At 42.0% G+C, this 27,674-nt stretch overlaps 3 protein-coding genes and 1 long non-coding RNA gene across 6 annotated transcripts in view; 1 reads left to right on the top strand and 3 right to left on the bottom strand.

Moving 5' to 3' along the window:
- Nucleotides 1–1,144, bottom strand: part of rgs12a (regulator of G protein signaling 12a) — a 50,054-nt gene extending 48,910 nt beyond the window's left edge. The window contains exon 1 of one of the 2 annotated variants that reach the window (XM_051943686.1): nt 1,030–1,144. In XM_051943686.1, the coding sequence (XP_051799646.1) occupies nt 1,030–1,064 (35 nt within the window). In that variant the 5' untranslated portion in view covers nt 1,065–1,144. Of the gene's footprint in view, nt 1–472; nt 654–1,029 lie in introns of those variants that run through there. The other variant, XM_022214126.2, reaches the window with a different exon arrangement.
- Nucleotides 1,145–3,915: 2,771 nt separating this feature from the next.
- On the bottom strand, nt 3,916–6,523 carry msantd1 (Myb/SANT-like DNA-binding domain containing 1). Its single transcript, XM_022214129.2, has 3 exons — nt 6,013–6,523; nt 5,636–5,929; nt 3,916–4,578 (listed from the first exon to the last, which is right to left on the bottom strand). The coding sequence occupies exons 1-3, from the start codon at nt 6,264–6,266 to the stop codon at nt 4,269–4,271; spliced, it is 858 nt and encodes a 285-aa protein (XP_022069821.1). The 5' UTR covers nt 6,267–6,523; the 3' UTR covers nt 3,916–4,268.
- A 221-nt stretch (nt 6,524–6,744) lies between these two features.
- Nucleotides 6,745–9,031, top strand: LOC127532299 (uncharacterized). The gene is made up of 2 exons (XR_007939670.1): nt 6,745–7,786; nt 8,087–9,031. It is a non-coding gene; the product is annotated as an uncharacterized LOC127532299 (long non-coding RNA).
- A 1,738-nt stretch (nt 9,032–10,769) lies between these two features.
- Nucleotides 10,770–27,556, bottom strand: dtx4a (deltex 4, E3 ubiquitin ligase a). 2 transcript variants are annotated; one of them, XM_022214124.2, is made up of 9 exons: nt 26,836–27,556; nt 26,408–26,622; nt 23,785–24,955; nt 14,211–14,272; nt 13,828–13,989; nt 13,666–13,727; nt 12,612–12,932; nt 12,423–12,512; nt 10,770–12,331 (listed from the first exon to the last, which is right to left on the bottom strand). In XM_022214124.2, the coding sequence occupies exons 2-9, from the start codon at nt 26,613–26,615 to the stop codon at nt 12,101–12,103; spliced, it is 2,307 nt and encodes a 768-aa protein (XP_022069816.2). In that variant the 5' UTR covers nt 26,616–26,622; nt 26,836–27,556; the 3' UTR covers nt 10,770–12,100. The 2 variants fall into 2 exon arrangements, with proteins under 2 accessions (XP_022069816.2, XP_022069815.2); XM_022214123.2 differs by lacking the exon at nt 26,836–27,556 and having other exon boundaries at nt 26,408–26,809.
- Between the last annotated feature and the right edge of the window lie 118 nt (nt 27,557–27,674).

Here is a 27,674-nt window from a genome sequence, read left to right as displayed (position 1 = left end):
CCAACCAAAGCTAGGGTCTCAGGAAGCTACATAGTATCTTTAAGAACATTTATTGGAAAGTAGTTGCAAAATAGTTGCAAAATACTTTAAAATACTTAAGTGACTGTATGTTCTCTAGCTCTATTGTATTCTTCTACTGCTATTTTACCAACTAAACAAAGTAATTTAATAACCAAGTGATGTGACTGACATTAATCGTATTTTGGTAGTTATCTGTCAGAGATGATACATGGACCAGACCCAGCAGAGACCACCCCTAACAGAGTGCCAGCTGGCCCCCTCCTCACCCACACTTTAAACACAACCACGCTCTGTCTTCGGTCAGCGGCTGCACTAAAACCTCCCAGCACCCAACTTAACTATTTTCAACACAGGAAAGTCCTGACGAGCTGCTGCTTTATTTGCTTTCAAAACATTAAAGCAAAGTTGCGTTCACACAAAACTATTACAGCAACAATGAAGACGAGGATACCTGTTCCAGTCGCGGAAAGTTCCACAAAAGCGCGCGCAGTTTCCCGTTCACGGTGATAAAAGTCCACGCGTTTGCATTCTTTTAATATTACATGGTTATTTTTCTTTTAACTATTCAAAACAGCACTTCTTTGCCGTGATTTGGTAGCCTGTACGGGAGTACCTCCTCTTCCATTCACCCTCCGCGGCACTCACAAAGCGTCTTTCATTGTAACCATGACAGTGTAACACCCCCGGACTTGTGACGTCTCGTCTTGACCAATCACAACGCCCGACACATTCAATATTCAAACGACCGGAGCGACGCTATTGGCTGACATCGACGGCAGTTTGGAGGCTTTGTGTTTTTTTTAAATTAAACACATTTTCATTATTAAATTAAAAAGCCTGCGTCTATTGCAAGAACAGCTCCACATGGAAATACAAATAGCGAGAATAAACCTACACTGTGAAAACTGTAATAGCACATGTCACGATGTAGCTAAAATAAAAGTAAAATGCACAGTGCTTGCAATAGTTAGCTCGAGAAGCAATTTAAAAATCTAAAGTATGTCTTACCAATAGGAGTTCGCTATCACTGCAGTATCCCTCATTCCCTTTGCATGTGCGTCTCCCTCTGCCTCCCCCACACTAATGCAGCACTTAACAGGGTTTGGTGTGTTAACGTTAACTCTGGTCAAAGGGCTGCAACGGTTGCACACATGGCTTTACTACACATGTGCAGTGCAGTTTACACATTTGCATAAAGGGGAGGAATAAAAGGTCATGGCAATAGAATTACTGATCCTCTAATGCTGGACCTTGGTAAACTGTTGCAGCTGTCATTCATTATTTGGTGTTACTGTGACATGTAATTACATATTGCATAATGAAGAGTACAAAAAGCAGCAGGGCTTTCCAGTGAGCTGGTGTTGTATGTGATGGAACTAACCTAATTCGCCGTTTCTCCAAATCATCTCAAAACAGGTTAAAAGACAAACACTGTGATATTTCAGCTCCACCCTTCCTCACATTTTGCATTTCAGTCCTCTGCAGGATCATATGCTGCTAAAAGCAAGGAAAATTCTCATCTTTACATAAAGTAAAAGCTCAAAAATAACGCCTGCTTCTCATTTTCTATTTCGAAGCCTGCATTTGATTCAATTATAAAACCACAATGCTACCTAAGATCAAGTATGCGCAATGTAATTGTTTAACATGACTCAGTTACTCCCAGTCTGCGTGGTCACAGTGAGATAAGGAAGTGAGGAATAGAGGCAGAGACAAGTTTAAGGAGTCAAAGTGCAGGTTTAGCAAGGCGGTATGAGAAGAGAACTGCACTCTGAGACACTTCAACACCACTTCTAAGTCAACAACTCTGCCTCTGTCAGGAAAGGACTCAGGCAGATCACTAATTTCTTACCAAAACACTCTGCTCCTTAAACAACCTGTCTTTGGCCAGTGATCAGCACAAGTTGTATTGTCCCTTTGAAAGACATTGGGACAGTCCTTGCACCTTCAGCTTTACCTGTCCCATCTCAGCAGGGCCTAGGGTCGTGTTCATAACTACCCACCTCAAAGCCCCCCTACTCCTGAAGAAATACGTCAACAGACTTTTCAAGACAGAACCCCAAAAAGTAGCTGAACCACGCACCTTGAAGCACTGTGCTGTTGTCTCCATCATTCACAGACAGCTTCTCTATGTCGCTAGAGACATGCCATATAACAGTCTGCTTCAAGCTGTCCACCATCATCGCTGTCCCCCCAAAAAAACCAAAAACCACTGGACTGAATGACGACAGATCCATCACCCTGGCCTCTGTGGAGACTAAATCATTTGTAAATTGTGCCTGTACTACCTCAAATCCATCACAGATCCACTCCTGGACCCTGGCAGTTTGCTTACAAAGTCAACAGATCTGTAGATGATGCTGTCAACATTCGTCTTCATTTTGTCCTTCAGCTTCTGCAGGAGTCTATGCCAGGGTTCTGTTTGCGGATTTCAGCTTTGCCGTCAATCCCGTTGGCTCTTACTTCTGCAGATTGATAGATACCATTGGCTTTGTGTCTGACAGAAGGCGGTATGCAAAGCTGGAAATACATGTTTCTTACTCCATGACCATCAGCACCAGTTGCCCTCAGAGTTGCAACTTTTGTAAACAGTCAACTTCCTGAATTTTGCAGACAACAACACCCTCCTTGGACTCATAGTGTTGGTGGGGGGATTCTGCTTACAGAAGGGAAACTGACCATCTGGTGGCCTGTTGCAGTCAGAATGAACTGGAGCTTAATGCTCTAAAGACAAAAGAACCCATCTCCACCCACCCTCAATGCCTTACCTTAATGTATAAGATTATTTTTTCCTTTGCATATCTCAAGTTGCAATACATACAATGCAGTTTTGCACATTCTCAGACAAACAATTTTTCACGTTGTAAATATTTCTGTTGCTTTAATAATACATTGCATTGCTACACTTGCTTTTTATTTGTCTATTTCACCTTTAATACTTACTTTTTAAAATAGTTTATCCTTTACAATTTCTCAACTTGTCAGTGTCTTATTTGCCATCTTAATGTTATGTACCAAAACACAAAGTCAAACTCCTCATAAGTGAAAACCTACCAACTCTAAAACTGTGAAATTTTCTTGATATGAACTAATCCACTCAATGTTTGTCAGATTTTAATTCATTACAGCTGAATAAGTGTCACCTTGAGTATATTATTTCATCTTAATGGCTTGTTTTTACAAACCTATTGCAGTCACCGTCAGGGTCATCTGTCTTTTCCTGTCAGTTTTCTATGGAGCTACATCAAAAAAACATTTTAAAATCTGTCTTGGTAACCATTCTGTCACATCCTCGCTAGATAGAAGGTCAACATCATTTACCAGAACTGGTTGTACTGCTATTTTTTTCAAATAAATGACATATTTGAGAGCTCTAAGGATTCCCTTTCCCTACATGTCTGATGCTGTTTGTGCTGCCATTTGCTGGTAGCTCTTTTCTAAATACTTCAACAACAGTAGGGATTATTGCTAAATTTCGAGATCATAGTGCTGCAAATTGCCCTGTTTTGGCATCAGTCTTTGTCAACATGTCATTAACCTGACCCTTTTTTTGGAATAGAATGAAAAGAGGCTGCACAGTGGTTTGCTGGTTAGGACTTTCACCTTGCATCGAGAAGATTCCTGGTTTGCTACCCTGCCTTCCCTTTCTGCATGGAATTTACATGTTCTCCCTGTGCATGTGTGGGTTTTCTCTGGGTTCTCCGGCTTCCTCCACCAGTCCAAAAACATGCTGAGGTTAATAAGCAACTCTAGAATTTGCCGTAGGTGTGAATGCGAGTGTGATTGTTTATCCGTGTCATCTGGGACAGACTCCAGCCGCCTCACGACCCTAATGAGGATTAAGCGGTGTATAGATAATGGATGGATGTAATGATGCGACAAGTTTTTGCACGGTTGTTGTTCCCAAAGTTATTTTATTAGGATACTTGGCAAATGATCAAGAAAGATCTGATACAGCTATCCTTAAAATGAAGACTCACATTGGAGCCTGCTTTGCTGTGCCAACATACAGTTATTAACATTCTAATAATAATGATCATCAGACACTTTAAGTAATGACAAAAGCATATATTTATGTCTGTCCATGCCATCTCTGCACTGATAACAGCAATACCTATAGCATAATGAACATTACAAATGTTTGATGCTTAACTCATATCCAAAATAAAATTTGTTTTTTCTTTCAACAAGGCTATAGGTGCTGCAATCTCATGATATCTCCCGAACAAAACAACAACTTCTATGCTTCATGATGTTCCCAGATCTTTTACCCCACTCTGACCCTGTGAGTGGGTCAGAGTGGCTGACCCAGATGTGTTGGAAGGAGACTGAATCATCCTCTCCAGCAGGTTCATCATGCGCTCCTGCAGCTGCAGACACTGGACCTGGAGGAGGTTCTGCTGTTGCATGACTCGACGGACCTCCCTGCACGTCTCCTCCATGGCCCGGCTCGACCTCTTCTGTTGCTGCAGCATGGCCTGCATAACTCGGAGTTTCTTTTTCTTCATGGACATGTGCTTGTTGCCATGTCTCTTCCGGGCTGAAATATGATGGGAGCTAGAGAACAGAGAGGAAGCGTTAGAAACAGGCAGAAAAGATCACATCTCGCCTCAATAGATCACATTTTAGCAGCATGGTCTTCAGCAACGCTTCACTGCAGTTTCTGAACATTTGCAATTCAACAAGTGATAAAAGCATTTTCATGTTCAATTTCATGTTCTCCACGAAAAATCACACTTTTATTCTTGTGTTGACATTATTACACAAGGGTTTTCTAATCATCAATGAGCCTTTCAACAGCATTAGCTAACACAATGTAGCATTAGAACACAGGAGTGATGGTTGCTGGAAATGTTCCTCTGTACCCCTATGGAGATATTCCATTAAAAATCACCCATTTTAAGCTAGAATAGTCATTTATCACATTAACAATGTCTACACTATGTTTCTAATTCATTTAATGTCATCTTCATTGAGAAAAACTGCTTTTCTTTCACAAATAAGGACATTTCTAAGTGACCCCAAACTACTGAACAGTAGTGTAAATACCAAGCACCACAGCCATAGCAAGACAGTCCAATCCAGTTGTAGCTAGCAAGCTAAAGATAGATACAGTTAGCCTTAGCTAAGGTTAAATGTGTTTTATTTTCTTGTTATTTCATCCAATTTAAATGTACCAACAATTTTTGCTGATATACTGTGAATGGAAAACAAAAACAAATGCTAAAATGGTAAAAAGCTAATTAGTCTAGCTTGGCAAAATGACTCCCATGCCATCTTTTGACTGTAGTGGAATACATAATTTGAAGTTGGTAAGTTTGAAATCGCAAATTATTTCATTTAGTTAAGGGAAATATTCAATTTTAAACATCTGTCAGGAACAAAATGTAAAAACCCTATTTCACTTAATTCATTGGAGTGATCACTCCATGTGATGGCCTGAGATTAAAAAAAAAATCAACTAATCAACCTGGAAAAATGGTTTACATTATGTTTTTTTATGATGCATAAGACTTGTAGAGACCCACAAGGTCATTTTTGTCAAATTGTTATCAGTGATTAGAACACATGCACACACAACCTTACAACACGTCTCTTGTTTACTTCCTGTTACCTGGAGTCTTGTGTGTGCTCGCTGTCAGAGCTCAAAGAGTCCAGCTCTTGTTTTATCTCCATCTCATCTGAGGATCCTGTGTATTCTGGCAGGAATCCGATCACTCCCTCCTCTGACTGGGGCAGCATGTTATCTGTGGACTGGGACGACGTGGAGGGGCCTGCTGCAGAGGCCTGATACTCCAAAGAGTTCACCCTGCCGTTCTCCAGTGGCTTGGAGAGGATCTTTTCGATGGCTTTATAGTATGGCCAATCCGGCATCTCCCCACTTTGACAAGCTGTGGCTTTCAGTCGCCTGTAAAAGCAAATAAGAAAGGATGTTTATAGTCATGCAACGGCTAGAGTTTGGAGTCATAACTTTGGATGCTCTACACTTGCCTGTACTGAAAAGACATGTTGGTGATTTTCATCTTGATCTCCTCTTTGAAACGCTGTTCTCCAGTCAGCTGGAAAAACCTCTGGGACATCTTCTCGTAAACCTTAGCATTCCTCTTGCTCATTTTCAGTTCGTTGTGGTGTTCCTCCCACACATACAGGAGGGCTTTCATTTCGCCATCGGTCCAGTTCGGGGCCCGCCTGTGTTTCTCACTGTGGCCTGGAATTAGGTAGCTGAAACCATCCTCTGATCCCATTTTTGAAATGGGTCTCTTGGCCTGTGCTGGCTGTTTTTGCAGGAATAGGATCTTTAGATGCTGATTTTGAAAGCCTTTTACTGTGCTGATAGATTGCTAATAGCAGCAGTGAGGGAGGGAAACATGCAAGAAGGCACACACACCACCGTCCTGCCTGTGCCCTTCCCCCTAGCCTAGCTGAAAGAGGACTCAAAATGGGGCCTAAGGCAGGAGAGGAATCCGGTTAAAAGCTTTTAGTACTGCATGATGTCACCATGACATCAAGTTGCCGTGGCAACAGAGAGGGAGGCCCTTCGTTTTCCCTCCCCTCTCGTCTAACCACTCCCATCCGCTCTCTTTTCTCCTCTATTCTGCTCCAGTGGAAGCACAAAAAGCTTTTAGTTGAAAGGCAGCAGTGTGAGCGCACCGGATTGCTGACAGTTTTGAAATATGAGCCTCTAGAGAGGAGGAAAAAAGAGAGCTGGGACCACGGGTATGCGTTTCCCTGGCAACAAGGCAATGGGTTTGGTAGTCAGCCAACATACTGCTCCATTTAAAAGCTTTTAATAATAGAGAAGTCATTTTGAGATGGGGAGAAGGAGGATTTGCTTTTTTCTGGTATGATGCAGAAAATAAGTAAACACTTCTGGTCTGCAGTTTGACCTAGAAAGCAAGGAAAAGCTTTTCACTGAAAAAATGTGAGGCACTTTAAGAGGAAGCAACACAAGGAGAAATCAGACAAAATGGTAACATGCTGTATTAACTGTAGGCTGTAGTACAAACAGCATGCTGCCTGCTGTAATCTGCTGTCTTTTCCTAGCTGTTTGTGGCAGACAATGGATCCCTGGAGGAGGGGTTTCTTTGACCAGATATACCCTCCCCCATTCAGGTCTCTGCAAGTTCTCCCCCTCTTCTCAGGCACCTTAATCCACAATTTAATGAGCATTGCCCCCCCCGGCTGTTGCTCCTTTTTTTCTACCTCTTTCTATGCTCTCATATTTCTCTCAAGAGCATTTGTGCACTAAAATCTTTTACACAAATGCAAAGACAGTAAAATTCAAAATGACACTTTCTCTGCAGCAGTTTGCTTCCTGCTTTGACTCTGCATTTTACTTCTGTCACCTGAAAATTTCAGAAATATTTAAGTAATGTGTTCTTACTTCATTAGTGCCACTGGTTGCTAGATTGGATTAGATCCTCAATGCTTCTCACTAGAAGGTGAGACGTGGCTGGTGCATTGTCATACTGCAAATTGGAAGCTTCTGACAAATGTTAATCTCTGTTGTTAAAGAAGTGACAGAAATGTTCCTGAAAGGTTTCTAGAGGTGTGCAAAGAAGTTTGATTAGTCTTGTGATGAAGGACAGCTGGAAAGGGCCTTCAAACAGGCAATTGAGACATTGGCCAATCAGAGGCCACTACACTCTGCTGCTCTGCAGAGGAGAACCTTGTTTGTGGAGGGACCAGAGGAGAGTGTTTGCTGGGACTGCACAGACGTATTTGGTGTTGCTTGTCATTTTCTCTGAGTGCGTGCATTCTACTGGTAGGTTGGATATTTTCTTGTGTGTATTTTTATTATGATAGTTGTTACATGTTTCTGTAGTTTTATATACTTATTGTTTGCTTTACTATTTGTTTCCTGTTATAGAACCACACGTAGATGTTCAAGAGTGATTGCTACTGAATGAAGTGAGAAAAAGGGAACATCTTGTATTGTGTTCTGACTGACGCCCCTCTGGCGGCCACAAAATTATTAACCGTGAAGATTCAGACAGTCCTTGAATCTGCAAAACAAGTCTTCTTTGGTATCTTTGACTGATTATTATTTTTGATGTCACAACAGGTCAGAAACAAATACCAGAGTGACTAAGAGCTACTGAGATGCTGAAGAACTGGTTCTCAACTCACGACCCAGCACTGTGGAGAGATCTACGAGACATCGCCAACTACAGGAGACCCTCCCTCCCTGCTGAGGCAAACAAAGACCTAGCCAACAACCTCAGTATCTTCTACTGTACATTTGAAAGGGGCACATCCATAGCCCATCTCTCATCAACATCACAACCACACCAGCAGCCCCCATCACACCTCAAGCTGCACCTCTAACTGCCCATCCTTGCCACATTCAAGAGGAAGTGAGCTGACTCTTCAAGAGGCAGAAAACCAGGAAAGCACTAGGCCCAGACCCTCCTGTCTTAAAGCCTGTGCTGACCAGCTGGCACCAATCTTCACCAGGATCTTCAACAGCGAAGTCCCCTCTATATTCAACAATCACCTCAACAACCTGGACTGTCAGCACTGCTGCCCCCCAATGTGCTGTCTCCACTACTCTTCTTCTTCTACACCAATGAATGCACCTCCAAGCACCCCGCAGTTAAACTCCTGAAGTTTGCAAATGACACAACAATCATCAGCCTGATTCAGGATGGGGATGAGTCTGCATATCAGCAGGAGGTTGAGCGGCTGGTGTTTTGATGCAGCCAGAACAACCTGAAGCGGAACATGCTAAAGACTTCACTGCTCCTCCTGACCATCAGCAACAAGAACTGTGTCAGCTGTGGAGTCCGTCAAGCTCCTAGGGACTACAATCTCTCAGGACCTGAAGTGGGAGATGAACATCTGCTCCATCCTGAAAAAGGCTCAGCGGAGGATATATTTCCTGCAACACATGAGCTGTTGATCCAGTTGTACTTTGCAGTCATTAAATCTAGAGTGACACTGACAGCTGAAACCAAATTCCTTCTATGTTGTGTACATATTTGGCCATTAAATCTGACTCTGATTCTGAGCAGTTTAATTGCTTCTTTGATTTTGGTCTCCTGCCAACCCTTGTCTTTCTCAAGTGAATCCTCTTGCTTGGATTTTTCTTCTTCAGTTACGTCTCTATATTTTTCATTTGTGACAGTGGACATCGCTAATCCAGGCAGCAGACTAATCTACCAATAAACTGCTCAAGCACTACGCATGTCTCGAGGCAGAAGTTACTCCTGTGAGTGATCTACAAAATGTATCTACCTGGAAAAATCGAATCGTAGAGTAAAACATACCTGGATCAGTTTTTAAAAAGTGGTTTATAGATTCCCAATTTTATCTTTTGCATACTGGAAAACTCCTATTTAGACAACACGTTTAAATAGATCTAAGCAGTTGAAGGATTAAGATGTATTATCGTCCTAATTAGTAAGAGCTTGCATGGTCAATTCCACAACAGTAATTCCACCCTCAGCAACGGGAAATAAATCTTGATTGAAGATAATGAACTGGGTAAAGTTGATAAGATGGTTACAGCTACAGAAAACAGGATATATATATATCGGAGAAGAAAAAAATTTGATCTGTCATTTTTCACCAACATAGCTCCAGTGTGCTTTATCGCCACATGTTTTTGTATTGCAAACGTATACTGTTCAATCTTAACCTTAAACCTCCTGCTTAACCTTTTGTTGGTCTCCATGTGCCACCAGAACAGCTCTTTCCTGTTGGGTTACTGAAGCTACCAAGACGTTGGCAGCAGATCTTTTGGGTCCTGTTGGTTGTGGCGTGGTATCTCCATGGATCCAGATGTTTTTCGGCACGCCTACAGATGCTTAATCAGAATGTGATCTGGAGAGTTTGGAAGCCAGGTCAACTGCTTGGCCTCTTTATTGTGTTCATTTAGACATTCCTGAGCAGAATTCGCAGCTGCAATTGCAATTTCCCTACTTGGGAAGGTCACAGGTGTTGGAAAGTGTCGTCCCTATCAGAACAATGTTTAAGGGAGTGTTATGTGTCAAAGTAACATTCACTTATATTCCACTTGCGATGCAGTGTTTCCCAGCAGAGCACTGCATTGCAATGAAAGGGTCAGAGTTGTTAATAACTTCATTACAATGCTATAATCTGTGTTCTAAAATTTCAAATATTCATTTAATTTCACTTCATGTCCTTGGGAAACCTCCGTCAATGATGAAGGTAATCTTTTCTTCCTTCTTTCTGGGACTAAAATAAAAATATGAAGACTTTTGCATAAATTTTAAATTACAGTTTGACTTTTAGACTTTAATTTTTTGGTTTTTCATAGTGATATGTGATGTACTGATCACGGGTTTACATGATCTTATGAAAGATGAAATAGCAGAGAGCTCTTACGAATGAAAAGCTGAAGGAATAAGCAAACTAACAGGCTTTGCCACCATGCAGGCTACTGGTTCACACGGCAATGGCAGCTGCTGCATTTGAGAAGAATTCCACTCTGAAGGTTGTACTCAAAAGTTTATGTATAAGTTAATCTAAAACGCCATTTCTGTGTAAACATGAGGCCACAAAACCTTTGCGTTTCATCCTAAAACCGTAGTTGGTTCAGTACTAGCAAATCTAACAAAGACACTGCAGATCCAGTTGTTGAACCTGATCTACTTGTGCAACTGTTTCAGCATTCATTATTCTCCAGTATTTATCACACTCTGCTTATCTGAAGTTACATGATCTTACGTTTATTTGCGGACTTAGACAAATGAGCACTTTATAAAATAAAAACCACAGTAGGGTTTAGTTCTCTCTTTGAATCTTAGAAAAACATTTAATGCAAATTTGTGCACATAAAACAGATACATACGGTACAGTGCACACATAAAGTATCATAAAGTATAAATGCTTTCACTGTTGGCTTACACTAGTATGTCAACAGTTGGTTATCTCCTCTAGCATATCTCATAATAAATCGGTCCACAGTGGACTGAATGACTGGACCACTTTGACCAAAGCTGGATCCACATCAAGATAGTCTTTTGCACCTGCTCATGGGAAAAACTAAACATGACCAAAAAACAGCTGATGACCACTTCCTGTAGTGTAATTAGGGAATTTGAGGCTGGTGTGTGTGTCCTACACAAACATACAATAAATACAAGCTTCTCTGTTCCCTTTTGATACTAAGTGGAAACCGCTGTGCAGATCTGAACCTCGGCAGGATGTCCAGTGCTAGCTGTTTGGGAATTTACTCCTCCATAGTAGGTTTTCCTTTATCAGTCTTTAAGATTAACGCAGATACAAGAAGACATAGAAAGCTATTAAATGTGCCCCCGCTTTGAGGGCCAAACAATGAAGGAATGTCAGTTTGTGAGCTTATCAAATACAAAATACTAAAAATGATTGTTTTAAAGAAAGGTGCTGGTAAATGGTATATAAAGTGTTGGGCAAACTCTCGCACACCAGAAGCTGATTTAAACTTCAACCCATGTCTCTTTCTGTCAAGCTTAACTCCAAAAACAATGCACAATAAAAGAAAAAAAATGTATAAAAACATAAATAAATCGAATCAATATACAAGAATACTATTTAAAAATCAAACCTAAGAAGGAATGTAGTTCTCAAAAAGTACCACTAGAGGTCAGGAAATATCCATGCTCAGATATCCAGTTACACACTTGAAAGATTTATCTGCATGTGGATTTAAAAAAAAAAACTCTTCATTTCCTCGGTTTAACTTCCTTTCAGTTCCACGTAGCAGCAGGAGTGACAAACACTTTTTCTATTCAGAAATAAATCACTTTGTTACATTCTTGATATGGTGTCTCACAGTATAAATGACCGCTTTTTTTTTAACTTACAATGACTTGTATGTGCACAGTGTTCTCACTGAATAACATCTGCAACCTCAACACTGTTACTGCATCAAGAAAGAAAATGATCCCCCACATATCGAAACTGACTCATGCAGTCAGAAGAGAAATCCTGTTGAAACTATTTATGTAAAGTTTCTCATTTCGAAGCTGTTCTCCATCTCTGGTGTGCGAGTTACCTCAGTTCATGCCTTCAGATAAAACAATTTGCCTGTCCAGCTGTGAATCACTCGTTTACAGACCGCTTTTCTCTGTGTTCAGTCTCTGGGTAGACACTCCTCCTCAGTGATGCCCTGAGCTTTCAGCTCCTCCAGAACATTGTCCAAGTGACCGGGATCGGGATACCCGTGGCCCGTAAGGTTGGAGCCAAACTCAGTTTTGTGGTGCACCTCGTTCCAGATCACTGTGTCAGACTCGCCGGTAGTGCTAGAAGTGCCCACGGAGAAAATGAGTCTGCGATCCCACGCTACGAGAAGCAGCCTCAGAACCTGAACAAAGGGGTGAAGATAAAGAAGGATGTCACTGCATGATCGTCACGCTACTTGCACAATGAGAAAGAAGAAATATTTTGTCATCTACCTTGCGCCCCTTCTCACTGTCGGGGAGGTAGCAGTGTCTGGGGAACCCTCGAGCAGTGAAGGGCTTGCCTGGATTTGGGTGCTCTGGGCCCTGGGGAACAAGAGCACAACTTGTTACTTCATCCTAAAATTAAGGAAGGGACATTAACGCTTCTTGTATCAGTACATTTCACAGAATGTCTGACTGCACCTGGATGCCAGGAGGGATGTTGTATATGATGCGGATGGTTTTGCAGTCAGGATGGCCGGGCAGTGAGTGGGGGATGACGTGGTACTCCATCTTGCCAGGAGGCTGATTGCCAGTCTTGACCCCATAGATGGTCTTGCAGGTGGGACACTGCAGGCTGCCATCCTTGTTGCCGTTGTTGTACATAGCAACGAGGCACTGGAGGTGGTACTGGTGGCCACACTGTGCCAAGCGACCCACCGACTCAGCGCGGGAGATGCCACCCACGCCGGGGCCCTTATAGCCTGATGGTCCAGCCAGGGCCTCCATGCAGATGGTGCAGTCCTGACAAGAGAGGAAAAGAACAATCTGTGTCAGACAGATTGTATCTCTGCTAAGGAACGCAGCGGAGTTATGTGACAATCGGCGTTGGTTTGTCTGTCTGTCTGTTTGTCTGTTAGCAACATTACTCAAAAACAGACTAACAGATTTGGATGAAATTTTTGAGTGCTTTTAACAAAATTCTACAGTTCATCCAGCGTCGTATATCTCATAGAAGATACAAAAGTCTGATTACTTTTTTTTGTCATCAAGGCTTTTTGCCACATCTCATTGCCTTCGTCCTCTGACAGAGTTCAACCACCTGCCACATTTAATATGGATGCTAAGCAATAATGAAACCATTTCAGTGCTAACTGGGCAAACTAAATTTGTTGATGAAGGCCAGGAAATGTTGTAGAATCTCAGGGAAAAAGCGTATTTATGAGAGACTTTTACTAAACTGCTATTTTCAAGCTAAAGTTGCTACTTTGTTGTTTCAGTGGGGATACAAACCTATTTAAGCTATCCTTCTTAAGTCGACTGAAAACATTCAGTTAAAATTAGAGACACAGACATGATGATCTCTGCTTTCTTTAATCTTTAAATATTATTTTTCCGTTTTGTTGTCGTATTTTGTAAAAGATACTGCTGAAAGCTCGTCTCTGTTTCAGTGACACCAAGTGAACAAACTAATCTGAAAAAAGACTTTTCACACACTACTTGCTTCCGATACTAATCTGTGCAAAGAAGAACTCACCTCCTCTGGAGGATTGCGGACTTTCTGGAGGTATCGCTTCACCACTTCCTCAGGGGTCTTGCCTTAGAAATGGAAACACAAAGTTTAGTCATTCTTTCATGCATAAGCACATGTGACGGAGTGACTTTGAGCACGCTTATACGGCGCCATTCTCAAACCCACCTTTGCGTGCCTGCTTCTTTGTGGTCTTGCGACAGCAGTGGCCTAGCCCGGGGACAGGTTTGATGTCACTCTTGCTGACAGGTGGAGGATGAAGCACCAGCTTGGGAGGGCGGGTCAGGCAGACAGGAAGTCCTGCTGCACTCATCAGGATGCCTGTAATTCCTGAGTACAGCCAGCAGAGGGAGAATTTATTACATTGACTAATTGTTTATGAGCATATTTTTATGAGTTGATTCACTGAAATACAAGTTAAATATGAGGCCATTAGCTGTTTATTTCTACCAAAGAACCAACTTTACATGCCTCAATGTTTCTAAATTTTACACATAATATTCTTTTTGAAATATTTCTGATTGATTTAACTCCTTCAGACTTTTCCCTACCTGCCAGTGCAGGGTGTACAGGGCTAGATCCATTCAGGTTCTTCACTGGAACTGTTGGCACTCTGAAACACACACACACACACACAAAAAAAAACTAGCTTGTATTAACCTGCAAAGTGCTGACACACTGTAGGTCCACACACCACTGACCAGGTCACCCCCGCCCGGTCTGAAGCCGTCAAAATGAGACGAGTCATCTGCCAGCAGGCAGAGTTACACGCAGCTGTTGGCAGCATATGCTAGTTTCTACTTCGGTTTGTGCCATCAGGTTAAGGAGCTTTTGTCGAGTCATGAGGAGAAACAAACAAGACATCGCTCATCACGACTTGACATACTGCCCTATAATTGCCAGATACAGTTTGGTGCCATGTGAGGCTTAAGGTCAGGAATGTTAGCACCACTAGACACTTGGAGGAGCTAAAACAATGCAAGTATTTTCAACTTAAAACAAGGAAACTCCTGTCCAGCATAAACAGCTGTAAAAGCTTACAGCACAATGTATTTTAATTTTAGTGATTTAATAAAAAGTACATTTGTAGACATAGATGTTTAAGGCATTTTTCTTTTGATGAAATGCCGCAGTATTTTCAACCACAGCTGTCTTAAGAATCTTTTGCTCCTTAACAGCTGAAGAATCCAAGCAATCTCACAAGAGCAGTGATGATACCACTACAAACGTCTAGAAGTGTGTACTTACGGTCTGCCAGTTTTGATAATGGTCATTGTTCTTGCTGGGCAACACCAGAGAGCACAAATATTCCAATGTTTATCTTCCTACTTAATTCCTCTTTTTTTTCTGTCTCGTATCGATCCTGAAGTTCAGCGTCTCTGTCCCTGTATCTCTCTGCTTGTGAGCTGCTGTCAGCTCTCCTCCCTCTTTTATAGGGCTAATCCACCTGTTTCCATCTGTTGACTAAACTCTGGTTGTAGGCCAAAGAGTCACCACGGGACGGATTACCTGTAAGTAAACACGTCACGCTGCCATAAGGCTGACATACGTGACGGACATGACAGTATGCAGCACCAACTGGAACTACTGCCATTCATCAATGAGTTGTTAAATATTACATCAAGTGTCGATTATTTACACTACTGTTCAAAGGTTTGGGGTCACTGAGACAACTTCATATCTTCTATGAAACTCACACTTCTATTCATGTTAGCATAATTGCACAAGGGTTTTCTAATCATCAATTAGCCTTTCAACACCATTAGCTAACACAATGTAGCATTAGAACACAGGAGTGATGGTTGCTGGAAATGTTCCTCTGTACCCCTATGGAGATATTCCATTAAAATTTCCAGCTAGAATAATCATTTACCACATCAACAATGTCTAGACTGGATTTCTGATTCATTTAATGCTATCTTCATTGAAAAGAGCTGTTTTTCTTTCAAAAATAATAAAAGCAGTCAATCTAAGTGACTACAAACTTTTAAAGAGCAGTGTAGATAATTGATTTTCCTTTACTTGACGATCTAGCAGAAGTCTGAACGTACTTTTGAGATATTCATTAAAAAACAGCACTAAACATTGATCTATTTAGTGAGCCGGTTTGTTTTTGAAATAGTCCATCTGTTGCCCTTTCTCATACTTTCATTTTGCTCATGAGTGCATTGGATATGCTCTTCTTTTTCTCTAACTTCATTACATCTTCTCTATTGAAGAGTTGATTTGCAAAAACAGATAGCTCCGTTTTGATAAATTTTCATAAAACTTTTTTTACTGTTTACTTGAGATAATATCAATCAAACTGAAGTTGAGTGGATTTGACTCAGAAGAAAAATGCATGACAAAATAGAGAAAAAACTAATTATTAGTGTTATTATTATTATTATCTCAAGTAAACAATTAAAAAATGAGTTTTCTGGAAATTTATAAAACGGAGTTGCCTGTTTTTGTAAATGAACTCTTCTATTGTTTTGTTGAATTCCAGCCGGTTCCAACCTGCTTTTCTATCATTACACTAATAACTATTATTTATTTTTCATTTGTTCTTCATGGTAACACTGCTACCTTATGCAGCTGGCTTTTTTCTGTGCATTGTTTTTCCTAACGGATCTTTGTTTACGAAATGTCTCAATAAAAAGTTCCAGGTGTTTTGAACCATCTATGTCTCTAAGCTTTAAACAGGTAAGACTACCAGACTGTGGGTTGTTTTTTCAAACTAGACTGTTTTAAGAGTGCTGTAGGGTAAGGGTATTCTACAGCTAAAAGGAAGCCAAACATTTGAGTTAGATCAATTTATGGAAATGTTTCTGCTGTTTATTAGCTCATCTTAAATGAATATATGACAGTTGTTACATTTCTGCAGAAAAGAAGCCAAAATTCTACACTGTGTTAGGTTATGTTACACTTATCCATCCATCCATTATCTATACACCGCTTAATCCTCTGTAGGGTCACGAGGGGCTGGAGTCTATCCCAGCTGACTTAGACTGATGGCAGGGGACACCTTGGACAGGTCACCAGTCTGTCACAGGGCTACATTTAGAGACAAATGATGACACTCACATTCACACCTACGGACAATTTAGAATCACAAGTTAACCTTCAGCATGTTTTTGGACTGTGGGAGGAAGCCAGAGAACCCAGAGAAATCCCACGCATGCACAGGGAGAACATGCAAACTCCATGCAGAAAGACCCTGGGAAGGCCGGGACACGAACCGGGAATCTTCTAGCTGCAAGGTGAAAGTGCTAACCACCGATCCACTGTGCAGCTCTGTGTTAGATCAATTCATTGAGAAGTTTCATCAGTTAAATTTGCTTATCTTAAACGAATAAATGACAGTTGTTACATTTTTGCAAGAAAGAAGCCAAAATTTGCCTGGAGGTTTCATATTTTACACTGTGATAGGTTATCTTACAGCTAATTACCTAAAAAAAAAAAAAAAAGACTTTTTAAACTTTCTATCATGCCAATAGCAAGTTGAGAAACTTTTGTTTACCTGTGCTATTATTGGTCAACAGCAGTTTCCCCTCTTTAAACAAATGATGTAACAATGACATGGAACATTAAGACTGACTGTAATGTCCAGTTCTTGTACTGGTCAATCAGATTACACTGTACTTAGTCTATACTATATCTGTTTGTTTACCAACAAACAAAGTGCCCTCGTTGTAGCATTATCTCCCTCTGTGCGTGTCCTTTACGTGACTAAGGCCACAAAATATGCAGGTGGGAGAAACGAAAAGAAAGGCTGGGAAACAAGAAGAGAAAAGGTCTGTCAGTCAGGTTTTTGTGATCCCAGTTAAGCTGGTGGTATTAGAGCAGCTTCCATCTGGAAGGAAGAAGCGCTCAAGCTGCCGCACCGGGCAACACTTACACACTTCACAGATGCAAGCTCACACCTTGAATCAATTGCAAAGCAAAAGATAAACCCTTGGAGCAAAAGCAAAACCTCCGATCAAGCACATATAGCTTACCTGAAGTTTTGTGAAGAAAATCACACACTGTGCAACAAGAGGACCACAACAGGTGTGCGGACCAAAGACAGCTCTGGTGACTGTGATAATCTGTGACGCTGCCTTGGAAGTTACGCTTCACTTAAAAACCATCTGCTCCATTTCACTGATTTCACAAACTCTCTCAGCAAGAAAAACTGCTGACAATGAGCTCGCTAACAACTATGTTGTGCAGTTATGTTAGCACATGAATAAAAGTGCGAGTTCTCATGGAAAACATGAAATTGTCTGGGTGACCCCAAACTTTTGAGCGGTAGTGCACATAAAATCAAAAATAAAAAGTATGCAATTTTGCACAATTGTCTGCCAACTACCAAAGCAGAAAAAGAAAAACAATATTTTGGTTATTTACAAGAGAAGAATTGAGAAAATCCTGAAGGAACTGCTTTCAGTTGTGAAAGTTGTAATTGTTGTACTGTGTTTCGTGCCGTTTGGACGCAAGGATTACAAAGGAAGTAGAAACATTGTGCTGATATTTGGTTCTTCAGCCTTTAGTGGCTGTTACTGACAATATCGATGATGCCATTGCGTTTCCCTATCATTGACTACAATTACAATCTGCTACAATTTTTGCGTCAGTCTTTTCAGAATAATTGACAGCCCAGTGACTCAAAATCAACATTACAATCAAAAACAAATATTTGACCATCTACACGGCTCACATCCTCATGTTGCCATCTTAGATTTTTTTTTGCCTTCTTTTGTTTGTTAATCATGTTGTACTGACAGCATTCTATTTTTTAAGTTACATAACTATACATGTGTCACGTACTACATCTGCTTTTTGTGCTTCTTATAGATAACCTTCGATCACATTCTGTACAGAAATGTGAAAAAAAACGTTCAAATGAAGTGTTTTGTTCAACACATTTATTGCACTTTATTACAACACAAAACACTGCATTTATGTAAGTTTTTCCAACAGAGTTGTTCTATTAATAGCTGAGATGTGTAGTAATAATTTCAGCAAAGGGATGTGAAACAACGAATGGCTATGTGTACGCCACTGAACTGTAGTAATGAACCCTCAGAAAATTATCATTCAGCTGCTATCTCTTCAACTCAGCAGATAATTGAAGGTCTTTCAGCTCACTGTTTTAATTTTATATCATGCTAATTTTAATATTGTGGCTCAAATTCAATGTTCTCTTGGCAAAAGCTCCCACTAAAAACACCCTGAACCTGCTCAGTTAGCAAAAAGTGTTGAAGGGTTCCATTGAGTTGGTGTAGACCAAAACAGAGAAAAAAGGAAACAGTTAAATACCATGGTATCACATCTCTTGGTTCTGTAAATCTCCAGCTGTTTGCTAAAATGTTCAACTTTATATGGTGATCAAATATCTGAGGTGTGTTAAAAGATTATTCTGCTGAGCCTGAGTGGCCAAATACAATACTGAAGTTAAAGTTAGAGTGCACAACGTTAATACATTGCTGTTTTAAGATTGAAAGTCACTTAGAAATGGCCTTGTCTTTTAAAAAAAAAGCAGTTTTTTTTTTCCAATGATGATAACATTAAGTGAATCAGAAATACAGTCTAGACACCGTTAATGTGATAAATAACTTTTCTTGCTGGAAATGGGTGATTTTTAATGGAATATCTCCATAGGGGTACAGAGGAACATTTCCAGCAACCATCACTCCTGTGTTCTAATGCTACATTGTGTTAGCTAATGGTGTTGAAAGGCTCATTGATGATTAGAAAACCCTTGTGCAATTACGTTAGCACATGAATAAAAGTGGGAGTTTTCATGGAAGACACTAAATTGACAACCACATTTTGTGAATGGTAGTGTATATTTGTATTTTTGGTAGGAGTTAGATCAAATACTAACATTGGTTTCATGTGTTGACATAATGTATCTAAAGCAGCCAGCTAGCTCAATCTAGCATAATGACAAAGGGGAAACAGCTAGCCTAGCTAAATGTAGCAGTTTTAGAACATCTCAACATGGTATTTATCTCATTTGTTTAATTTGTACAAAAGTCCAGATCTAAAAGTATCACTATGTTGTTTCACTAGCTGAGGACCTTTCATGGAACAGAACCATCTTTTTAGTTTCATTCAGTCTTAATGTCAAGCATACTGTTAGCTAATGGTGTTGAAAGGCTAACTGATGATTAGAAAACTGTTGTGCAATTATGTTAGCACACGAATAAAAGTGAGTTTTCATGGAAAACATGAAATTGTCTCGGTGACCCCAAACTTTTGAACGGCAGTGTACGTACAGAATGCTTGTTACATTCAAGACAATCAAATTCACACAGTGTTGATTATGTGTGGGAAAATCTCGCTGTATAAAATCTGGTGTCTGTGGTGACTCTCTGGTGCTGGTGCAATGCTTCACATCAACTAGCAATGATTGGTATTCCAGAGCTGATGAGGGACGCAAATGAAAAGATGGAGACAGAGGAGGCTACAGGAGACTACTGCGGCAAAAAACAAACAAACTTGGAAGCATCCAAGAAAAGTTTCTGGTGCTCCAGATAAAACGTCAATGTGCTCAGACCAATGTGGGCTTAGTGACCTGGAGACATGGTTCTGATTCTACAACAAGAGATCCACATTGGGCTGCACAGACAGTCCCATTGCCACTCATGTCAAACACAAAAAACACACCAGACAATTTTTACAGGATAAAGCAGCTACTTCTGAGCTGCAGCACTGTGTCACTGAATATTCTCAAGGTCTGCTGAGGACAGTAAGCACACACAGCATAGACTTCTGAAAAATGTAGAACTTTCCACTGTGTTTGGGGCTCCGCTGATGAAACACAAATGAAAGCAGAGTCCTGCAGCAACGACTTCAATTACAACTCTTTTAATGATGGATTATAAGGGTGTGGATGGCTGAGAATCTACTCTGTATTCATACTCAACAAGAATTTGTTTCGAACACCATTAGTTTGTTTGGATTTGCGTGGATGACAACAATTAGGTCATGTGTTCCCTTGGGCATGCGTGCGTGGATCCAGAAAGCATTAACTGGCCTTTAGCCTTAGTGCTAGCTAAATCTATCTGTATTTCCCAGAGCTGAAGAGGAGAGCAACTGTGGTGATAGAAATGAACCACGGCACCGCAACTAGGATTAAGTCTGACAAAAAGTCCTGAGCCATCTTCAAGGGAAATTTGGTATTCAGAGGGAGGATTACAGTTCTACAAAGAAAGGCATCAACAGCGAGGCATGTTTCAAAAGCATGTATTAGCAGTGTTTGTGTAATTACTCTCATTGACAGAGGAAGGAGACAAAACTGTGCAAAGAATGTTTAAATTTAACTGTAGACTACAGAGTCCAGCAGTGATTGAATAACACCGGGAACTTTGAACAATAGAGAACTACAATTTAAAGTTGTTTTTTTTTTAAATTTCTTCATGAAAATGAACGAGCACACTTTTATTGTTGTTCTAGAGATAATTAATGCCACAATTTTACAGAATTTTGTGGCAATGTGAATGAAGTTTCGATCACAGCAAGTGAAAAGTGGAGCAGCAGCAGAAACATTGGGACACGAAAATAACAACTTATCACCAATTGAACTTTACCCCATTTTTTAAAATCATCTTTAAATTACTTCTCTTTTAAGTGAGCGAGGCTTACTGCCCTCATTTACTTTGGATTCATAAGCTTTAGAGGGTTTTTCCGTGTGTGCATCAGTGTTCATGCGGTACCACAAATGACCATCAGGATAAAGCAGCAAAGAATCCAAGGCAGATGGGATCAGAGAGACTCCAGATATGTGACGTTGGTGGTTTTACCACAGCAGCAGGTGCAACCATATGTTGGACTGAAGAATACTCTCACCTGCTGTGTGTAAAGCCCAGTCTGTCACACAGCTCACCTGACTCAAAATACAGAGATTACTGTGGCAAAACATGAAATGCCTGCAGCATTTTGTGTTAATCTGAGGCTTAGCGGTTGTTAAACTGGTGTTTTATGGAGGGGCTTTTAATTAATGTGAGGATTCAAAATGTTGTGTTACTAAGCTGGGGCACTGTTGGATTCAGTCACATGAAAATGATTCTCAGTATGTTGTCGTATTGTAATATGTGATCACAGTACAGGCACAGCAGATTACATGTATGCTAACTATTATGAGACTTTTGCATGCATTTCAACATACACCAATCAGGCATAACATTATGACCCCTGCCTACTATTGTGTTGGTCCCTTTTATGTGCTTAAAATGCTCTGAACCATTGGACCTGGACCAGAGGACCTCTCAGGGTGTCCTATGGGGTCTGGACCAGGACGCTGGCAGTGGATCCTTTGGGTACTCTGGGCTGTGCAGTGGGGCCTTTTTGAATCAAACTTGTTTCACTGCATCCTGTTGATGCTTGTTCAGAATGTGGTCTTGGAAGGTGGTGACTGTCATGTTCCTCAAGATGTTTCTGATTGTTTTCGTGATGTGGTGGGGTGCATTTCCCTGTGGGGGTTGGCCAGTGACATTTAGGATTACCATTTGCATGAGTGAGTGTGGCTGTTCTGGGACAAAGTTTATTTGGGTGTCTCAACACAGATACCAAAATCCAAGGTTTTCCAGCAGAACACCACATAGTACCAGTATGATCAATGTTATTCAAGTCGCCTGTCAGTGGTCATAATGTCGTGGCTGATCGGTGTATGACAAATGTACGCTCATGAGACTTAATGACAGTGAAGACCTTGGAATGAGCAGATGCTGATGCACCACAAACTGAACCAACTGCACAACAAAAAACGACGACTGTGTTTAGAAAGTGTAATTAATTCATTCAACTTGAGTGAACCTCTTTCTAACACAGACCACAGACATTTTACTACACAGCGCCCTCTGGCTACCAGACATTGATACTGTGACTTCCCTCCATCATTTTTCTCTGATGCTGGCAACCTGCACAGCTCATTATTTAACACCTAAACATCACGTGGAGAAAAAGTCTCACTGTTACACATACACCCCTTCCTTTATGAAAAACTCTACAATCTACTTTCACCCTCAACAGACGAAAGTGAAAACAGTTTTCTAGCATCGAACTCTGCACGGACATCACTCTGCATAGATTACAGTGGACTTAATAGCACCTTTTCAAGACATATTCTTCTGCTACCAGTGAAGGAAAGGAGAGCACTGTAAACAAAGATTTATAGACATCCCAACTAATTTGATTGACACAATCAGAATGCACTCAAAATGTGATTTGTCGCGTAAAATGTAAACTTTGCTAAATATTAATCCACATATTTGATAGAAGTCAAATTTTTATTCAGCAAATTTATTCATTACATGAACTGTCAGTCACATATGCTAAATCTCTACACTCCAAAGAGTATTTTTTGCACATCTTTCCTCGCTGTGGGAAAACCGAAAGTCAAATTTCTTTGATTATTTACTTTTACAAAAAAATGTTTTTAAAAACGCATTACATTTAAAAAAGAATTACATTTGCTGTTGGTTAGTAGCACCTATTTTGTTTGGTTTTAAACTGACATGGATGGGAACCCCACGTACATTTCATCAGACAAATGCAATATTTAAAGCAATATATCTTCTGTTACTATATCACAAATCAGTATTATTATTATTAAGTAAGAAAATAGTTATCTATTTATATTCTGTTTGTGCTTGAATGTAATCTTTGGAGCTGCTGTACAACATACATCTGCTTTACACACTGCTGCGGAACGTTTATGTCAGGAAAGTTTGTGGAACAGTTTTCGGAACAAAAGCAGCAAAGTTCCATCAGAGAGAAACAAAGTGCTGAAAGATGCTGGCTACAAGCAACTCATTCCTAAACATGTGACAAAGAGTCGTTTCATTTATTGTCGTGGTGGTGGAATGGTAGAGGAGCATTCTGATGAGAATAAAATGTCTTGGAAAGTTATGCTAAATTTCCATCTCGTGCCTTCAGAGGAATGTCACAGTTTGTTTTAGTAATAGAGTGGAAGATCACAAGACTGTGATCTGAAAAGATATGTCCAATTATAGAGCTAAAATTGAAAAAAATTAAAGGTAAAAGGTAGACCAAGACATTTTTTTTCTCATGGGTGAGGACAGTAGTATGCTTTGTTCACGATGAAGGTAATTACTGCTAAAACCTGGTGCTGACACAGTGATTTTTTTTACTCACCCAGAGGCGATAAGGGCACGTGACTGAGCCATGGCGATACGCTGCAGTGCGGGACGGCTCAGCCCTGCCAGACTAGACCGTGGTGGCAGAGGGGCTGTGCAGGCAGCAGCACCAGATGAAGACACTGGACCCAGGACACGGGCAGAAGGCGAGGGCGTGCACGTGGAGGCAGCTGTGGAGATGAGAGGGGGGCCTTGTGCGGACGCCGTGAGGGCAGAACAGGAAGTGGAGAGGGAGGAGATGGAGGGGTGAGGTGGCGAGGTGGTGGCCGACGAGGGTGCGGCGGAGAGCGGGGGAGGAGGTGGTGGAGGAGGTGGGAGAGGGGGTGGTGGGGGGCGAGTGGAAGAAATGGAGAGGGCGGCAGTGGCTGACCCAAGAAGGGAAAGAGAGTGGGTGAAGCCTCCTCCAAAGCCAAGGTTGGCATTTCCAATACCACTAGCACTCAAACCTCCTCCACCTCCCATACCAGCCATACTGAGGCCACCTGTTGCCCCGACTATGGACGTCCTGTGGGGAGAAAGTGACCTCGACAGGGCTGGAGGTCGAGGGAGGGTTAACGAGTAAGACCCTCCTGGGATGGGATGACTGCTTAGTTTGGGACTAGGTGGCTTGGTCTGCAGTGGTCTTCGGCCCAGAGTGTGAGCAGTCGACATGGTGCCTGCTTTGACACTTAGCACCAACATACACTGCTGGCAGGCACAGGGTTGTCCCAAAGAGGTGATGGCTGAAGCGGGGAGCGCCCCGCTGGGGTAGGCGCTCCCATTTCCAGTCCCACTGCTACTCATCCTGAGCCCCATTCCTACTCCAGATACATCAACGCCTAGAAGTCCTCCATGTGCGGGCATGGACGTGGGACCCCAGGCGTGATGGGACTTGGGTAGGGGCCCAGATACCAGAGGGTAAGCGAGGTCAGACCGGCGCTGGATGCGTCGGCAGCGCTGCGTCTGCCCATTGATTTGGGTCATGCTTTCAAAGTCAATGAGGTAGCAGAAACCCAGCGGTGCCAGGTCCAGCCAGGGCTGCTGACGGTCACGTGCTGCCTGGATGGCGATGCCCACCTCCGTGTCGTACGCTGTCCAACTGCCGGCGTCGTTCTCCCACTCCCACAACCAACCCTGACCTGGTGCTGATGTGGGGTCGTAGAAACTGCGTCGTACCGGTCGAAGGGTACCTGAAGTAGGGGGTCATAACAGAAGCAAAAGGTCTATAATCCACATACGAATATTTCAGCTTGGTGTGGTGTTTTGTTGGCTTTACTGCATGCCAATGTGCATTTGTACAGTCTGCAACAAGGCTGCAAACAGAAGGCTTTGGAGCACATACTGAGCATCTTCCTCTCTGCTGAACGGCTACATGACTTTAGGTAATGAGGGGTTGTTACAGGAGAAGGTAAGCGACAGCTCTAATATTTTCTCTGCACAAGTAGACTACCACGCTAACAATTCAACGTGTCTGTGTTTGCTTGCAAAGAATTTGGGCAAACAGGTTGCCCCTGGTAACAGCACACGGTGTTCTGAATTGTGATTGGCTGGCAGCCTTGATTTGACCCAAAGCTGGCTGTGTTTGCTTTCCCTGGGTGTCTAGAGAAGCTCTACAGAGTCTTGGTACTGTAAAGCCTCCATGTATCAATTATTTCTCCATAAGTAGTGTAGTTTCTAGAAGATGGATGAGCTTAAGATGAAAGTGAAAGAATACATCTTACATTTCTGTAGTCTTTGTTTTCTCTCACCAGCAAAATCAACCTGCAAACTGTCTAAGCTTCCTATGACAAACACTCCATTGTTCTGTGTCTGTAGTTTTATGTAAAAGCGTTCCAGTGAGTGTTTGAAATACACTAAATATGCAACAAAACAGAACTGAACTGTAAATTCTACCTTATATGAGTAAATATTTCTGCACTTTAAATAACAGGGCCTCTTTCATAAAGTCTGCTTCATTTTCTCCATGCCCTCAATCTCCTGAAATTCCTCTACACTCTTCTCCCCCCTTTTCCTCCTCCCCTTGCTCTTGCATTTAGATTGGGGTACCTCCATGTCAGGCTGCTTTGGGTTGGGAAAACAAACCACACAATGGCATTTGGCAGCCAGTGCTGAGAGAGAAGGGCAATGTCGGGGTGTCTAACATTCCCTTCTTTGTCTGCGGCTGCCCTGCTCATAAAGCTGTGGAGGATGACTTCTTGTGTTCATATTCTCCGGTATTTACAGTGAAACGCTGTATGACTAAACACTTCAGCTGCTATTGTGGCCTTGGTGCTACATGCAAACACACAGACACACACATATAACCCACCAGAATGACTCACTTCAGTGCTGGCATCTTTCACCAGCACAGATGCACAACATACCTCCATGTCTGTAATGTCAAACCAGAACATTGGAGCAGGTGGAAGCTCTGAGAGACTATATGTGGGAATTTAAAATAAAAACAATGCCATTTACGTCAACACACAAGACAATTACAGCAACAAGAGGCCACTTTGCAATCTCATCAAAGCATCAGATTGTGGAGAACAATCATCCAAGGGAAAAGATAAACAGTGCTGAGCAGTGAAAGGCCTCCACCTCAGGCCCGGCTCCACCGCTACACCCTCCACCGGAGCTTCTGCCCCAGTCCTGCTCCTCACCTGTGTCTTGTCGGAACTGGTGCATGGAATGCAAATCGATGATGTACGGCGAGAGGCGAGAGTCCACCTGGCCGAGGACAAGACTACCACTCCGCGGGTCGCTCCGGATGACTGCCTCGATGTGATGACAGACAGCGGGGCTGTAGGGCCGCCAGCGTCCGTGCTCGTTCAGCCATTCCCATACCACTACCGCGGATGCTAGTAACATCCTACTCCTGCAAGGGTGGGAAGACAAAATGACAACGTTGTGGCATAAAAGACACAGGATCCGCGGCGGTGATGGGCATTTAAAGATGCCCCGCTGCCTCTCCGCCATGCATCCCTGCGCACAGCGGCGCTGCATCCATCTTGAACAGTTCGCAGCCCAGATGTGTCTCCTATCTGGATGTAAGTCTACATTTGTGTCTGACAACACATGCATACCATACCTTCCATGTTTGTAGTTTCGGATATGCAGCAATCAGTAGGTCCTTTCTATCGCACGGGGAAAAGCAGAGGGTTTCGGGGCGCATAAAGCCTTGCAGGTTGGCTGAATTTTATTCCCTATGCAGATGAGTGACGTCTACTGAATCATTTCTCAGCCACAATCAAGTTTGGGTGAGAGCAGAAGATGCAACTCGGATGCTCACGGTGGTACGGCACACGTGAAATAGGTGACTGGAAGGAAAGCATCTGATCGAGCTCCGCAAGGCTGCTTTTTTCTTTCAGTCCTTCTTTCTTTTCTTCCTCTTGTGTTGAAGAAAATCAGTGTAAGGAAAGCTTAAATTTGGAAAAGTACCTTCAATATTTACCCTGCTAGATCGGTTCCAGTGTGTCCTGTCAAGATTTGTAGAACAGTTCTGGTGTTTCAGAAATAATCCATGTGCCAGTCAGAATGGCTTCAATGTTGAAGTAATGCCCAGACTGCTGGTCACATAATTACTCTGGTGACTTTCTTCAGTCCAGTTAACCTACTTTTACTCAGGTGTACCTATTGGTTCGTCCATAATGCTTCTATCGAGTGGATCATCCACCACTGGAACAAACTCAGCCGGCGAAAAATGGCATTCGCGTGCGTGGACCACGCCTCCAGGGTATACAGCGACCAATAGGATTCGAGCGAGTTGTCCCATTCTCCAATCGCAAGCGTCTCTCAGTACTCACGATTAAAATGTGCCATACGGTGCTGTGCTGAAAAATGCTTCCTTTAAGGGCTTAGTTTACCACGGTTCACTGTCTTCCCTCTTTCCTGCTGGTTTCTGTGTGAGCAAGAAAAGAAGTGCTTCCT

Source organism: Acanthochromis polyacanthus, chromosome 23 (genome assembly GCF_021347895.1).
Source record: "Acanthochromis polyacanthus isolate Apoly-LR-REF ecotype Palm Island chromosome 23, KAUST_Apoly_ChrSc, whole genome shotgun sequence".
In the NCBI taxonomy this organism is placed as follows: Eukaryota; Metazoa; Chordata; class Actinopteri; family Pomacentridae; genus Acanthochromis; species Acanthochromis polyacanthus.
This window is presented reverse-complemented; position numbering and strand designations above follow the sequence as displayed.

Bases quoted from the DNA above. Each gene is read 5' to 3' on its own strand.
- dtx4a (XM_022214123.2), bottom strand. From the start codon at position 26,750: ATGCAGCGCCGCTGTGCGCAGGGATGCATGGCGGAGAGGCAGCGGGGC. The intron at 24,956-26,407 runs GTGAGGAGCAGG...CCCCTACTTCAG, and splicing joins CCAGTTCCGACAAGACACAG to GTACCCTTCGACCGGTACGA. The intron at 12,933-13,665 runs GTGAGTTCTTCT...CTCTCTTGTCAG, and splicing joins TCCGCAATCCTCCAGAGGAG to GACTGCACCATCTGCATGGA.
- msantd1 (XM_022214129.2), bottom strand. From the start codon at position 6,266: ATGGGATCAGAGGATGGTTTCAGCTACCTAATTCCAGGCCACAGTGAG. The intron at 5,930-6,012 runs GCAAGTGTAGAG...TTGCTTTTACAG, and splicing joins AACATGTCTTTTCAGTACAG to GCGACTGAAAGCCACAGCTT. The intron at 4,579-5,635 runs GTAACAGGAAGT...TCTGTTCTCTAG, and splicing joins GAGCACACACAAGACTCCAG to CTCCCATCATATTTCAGCCC.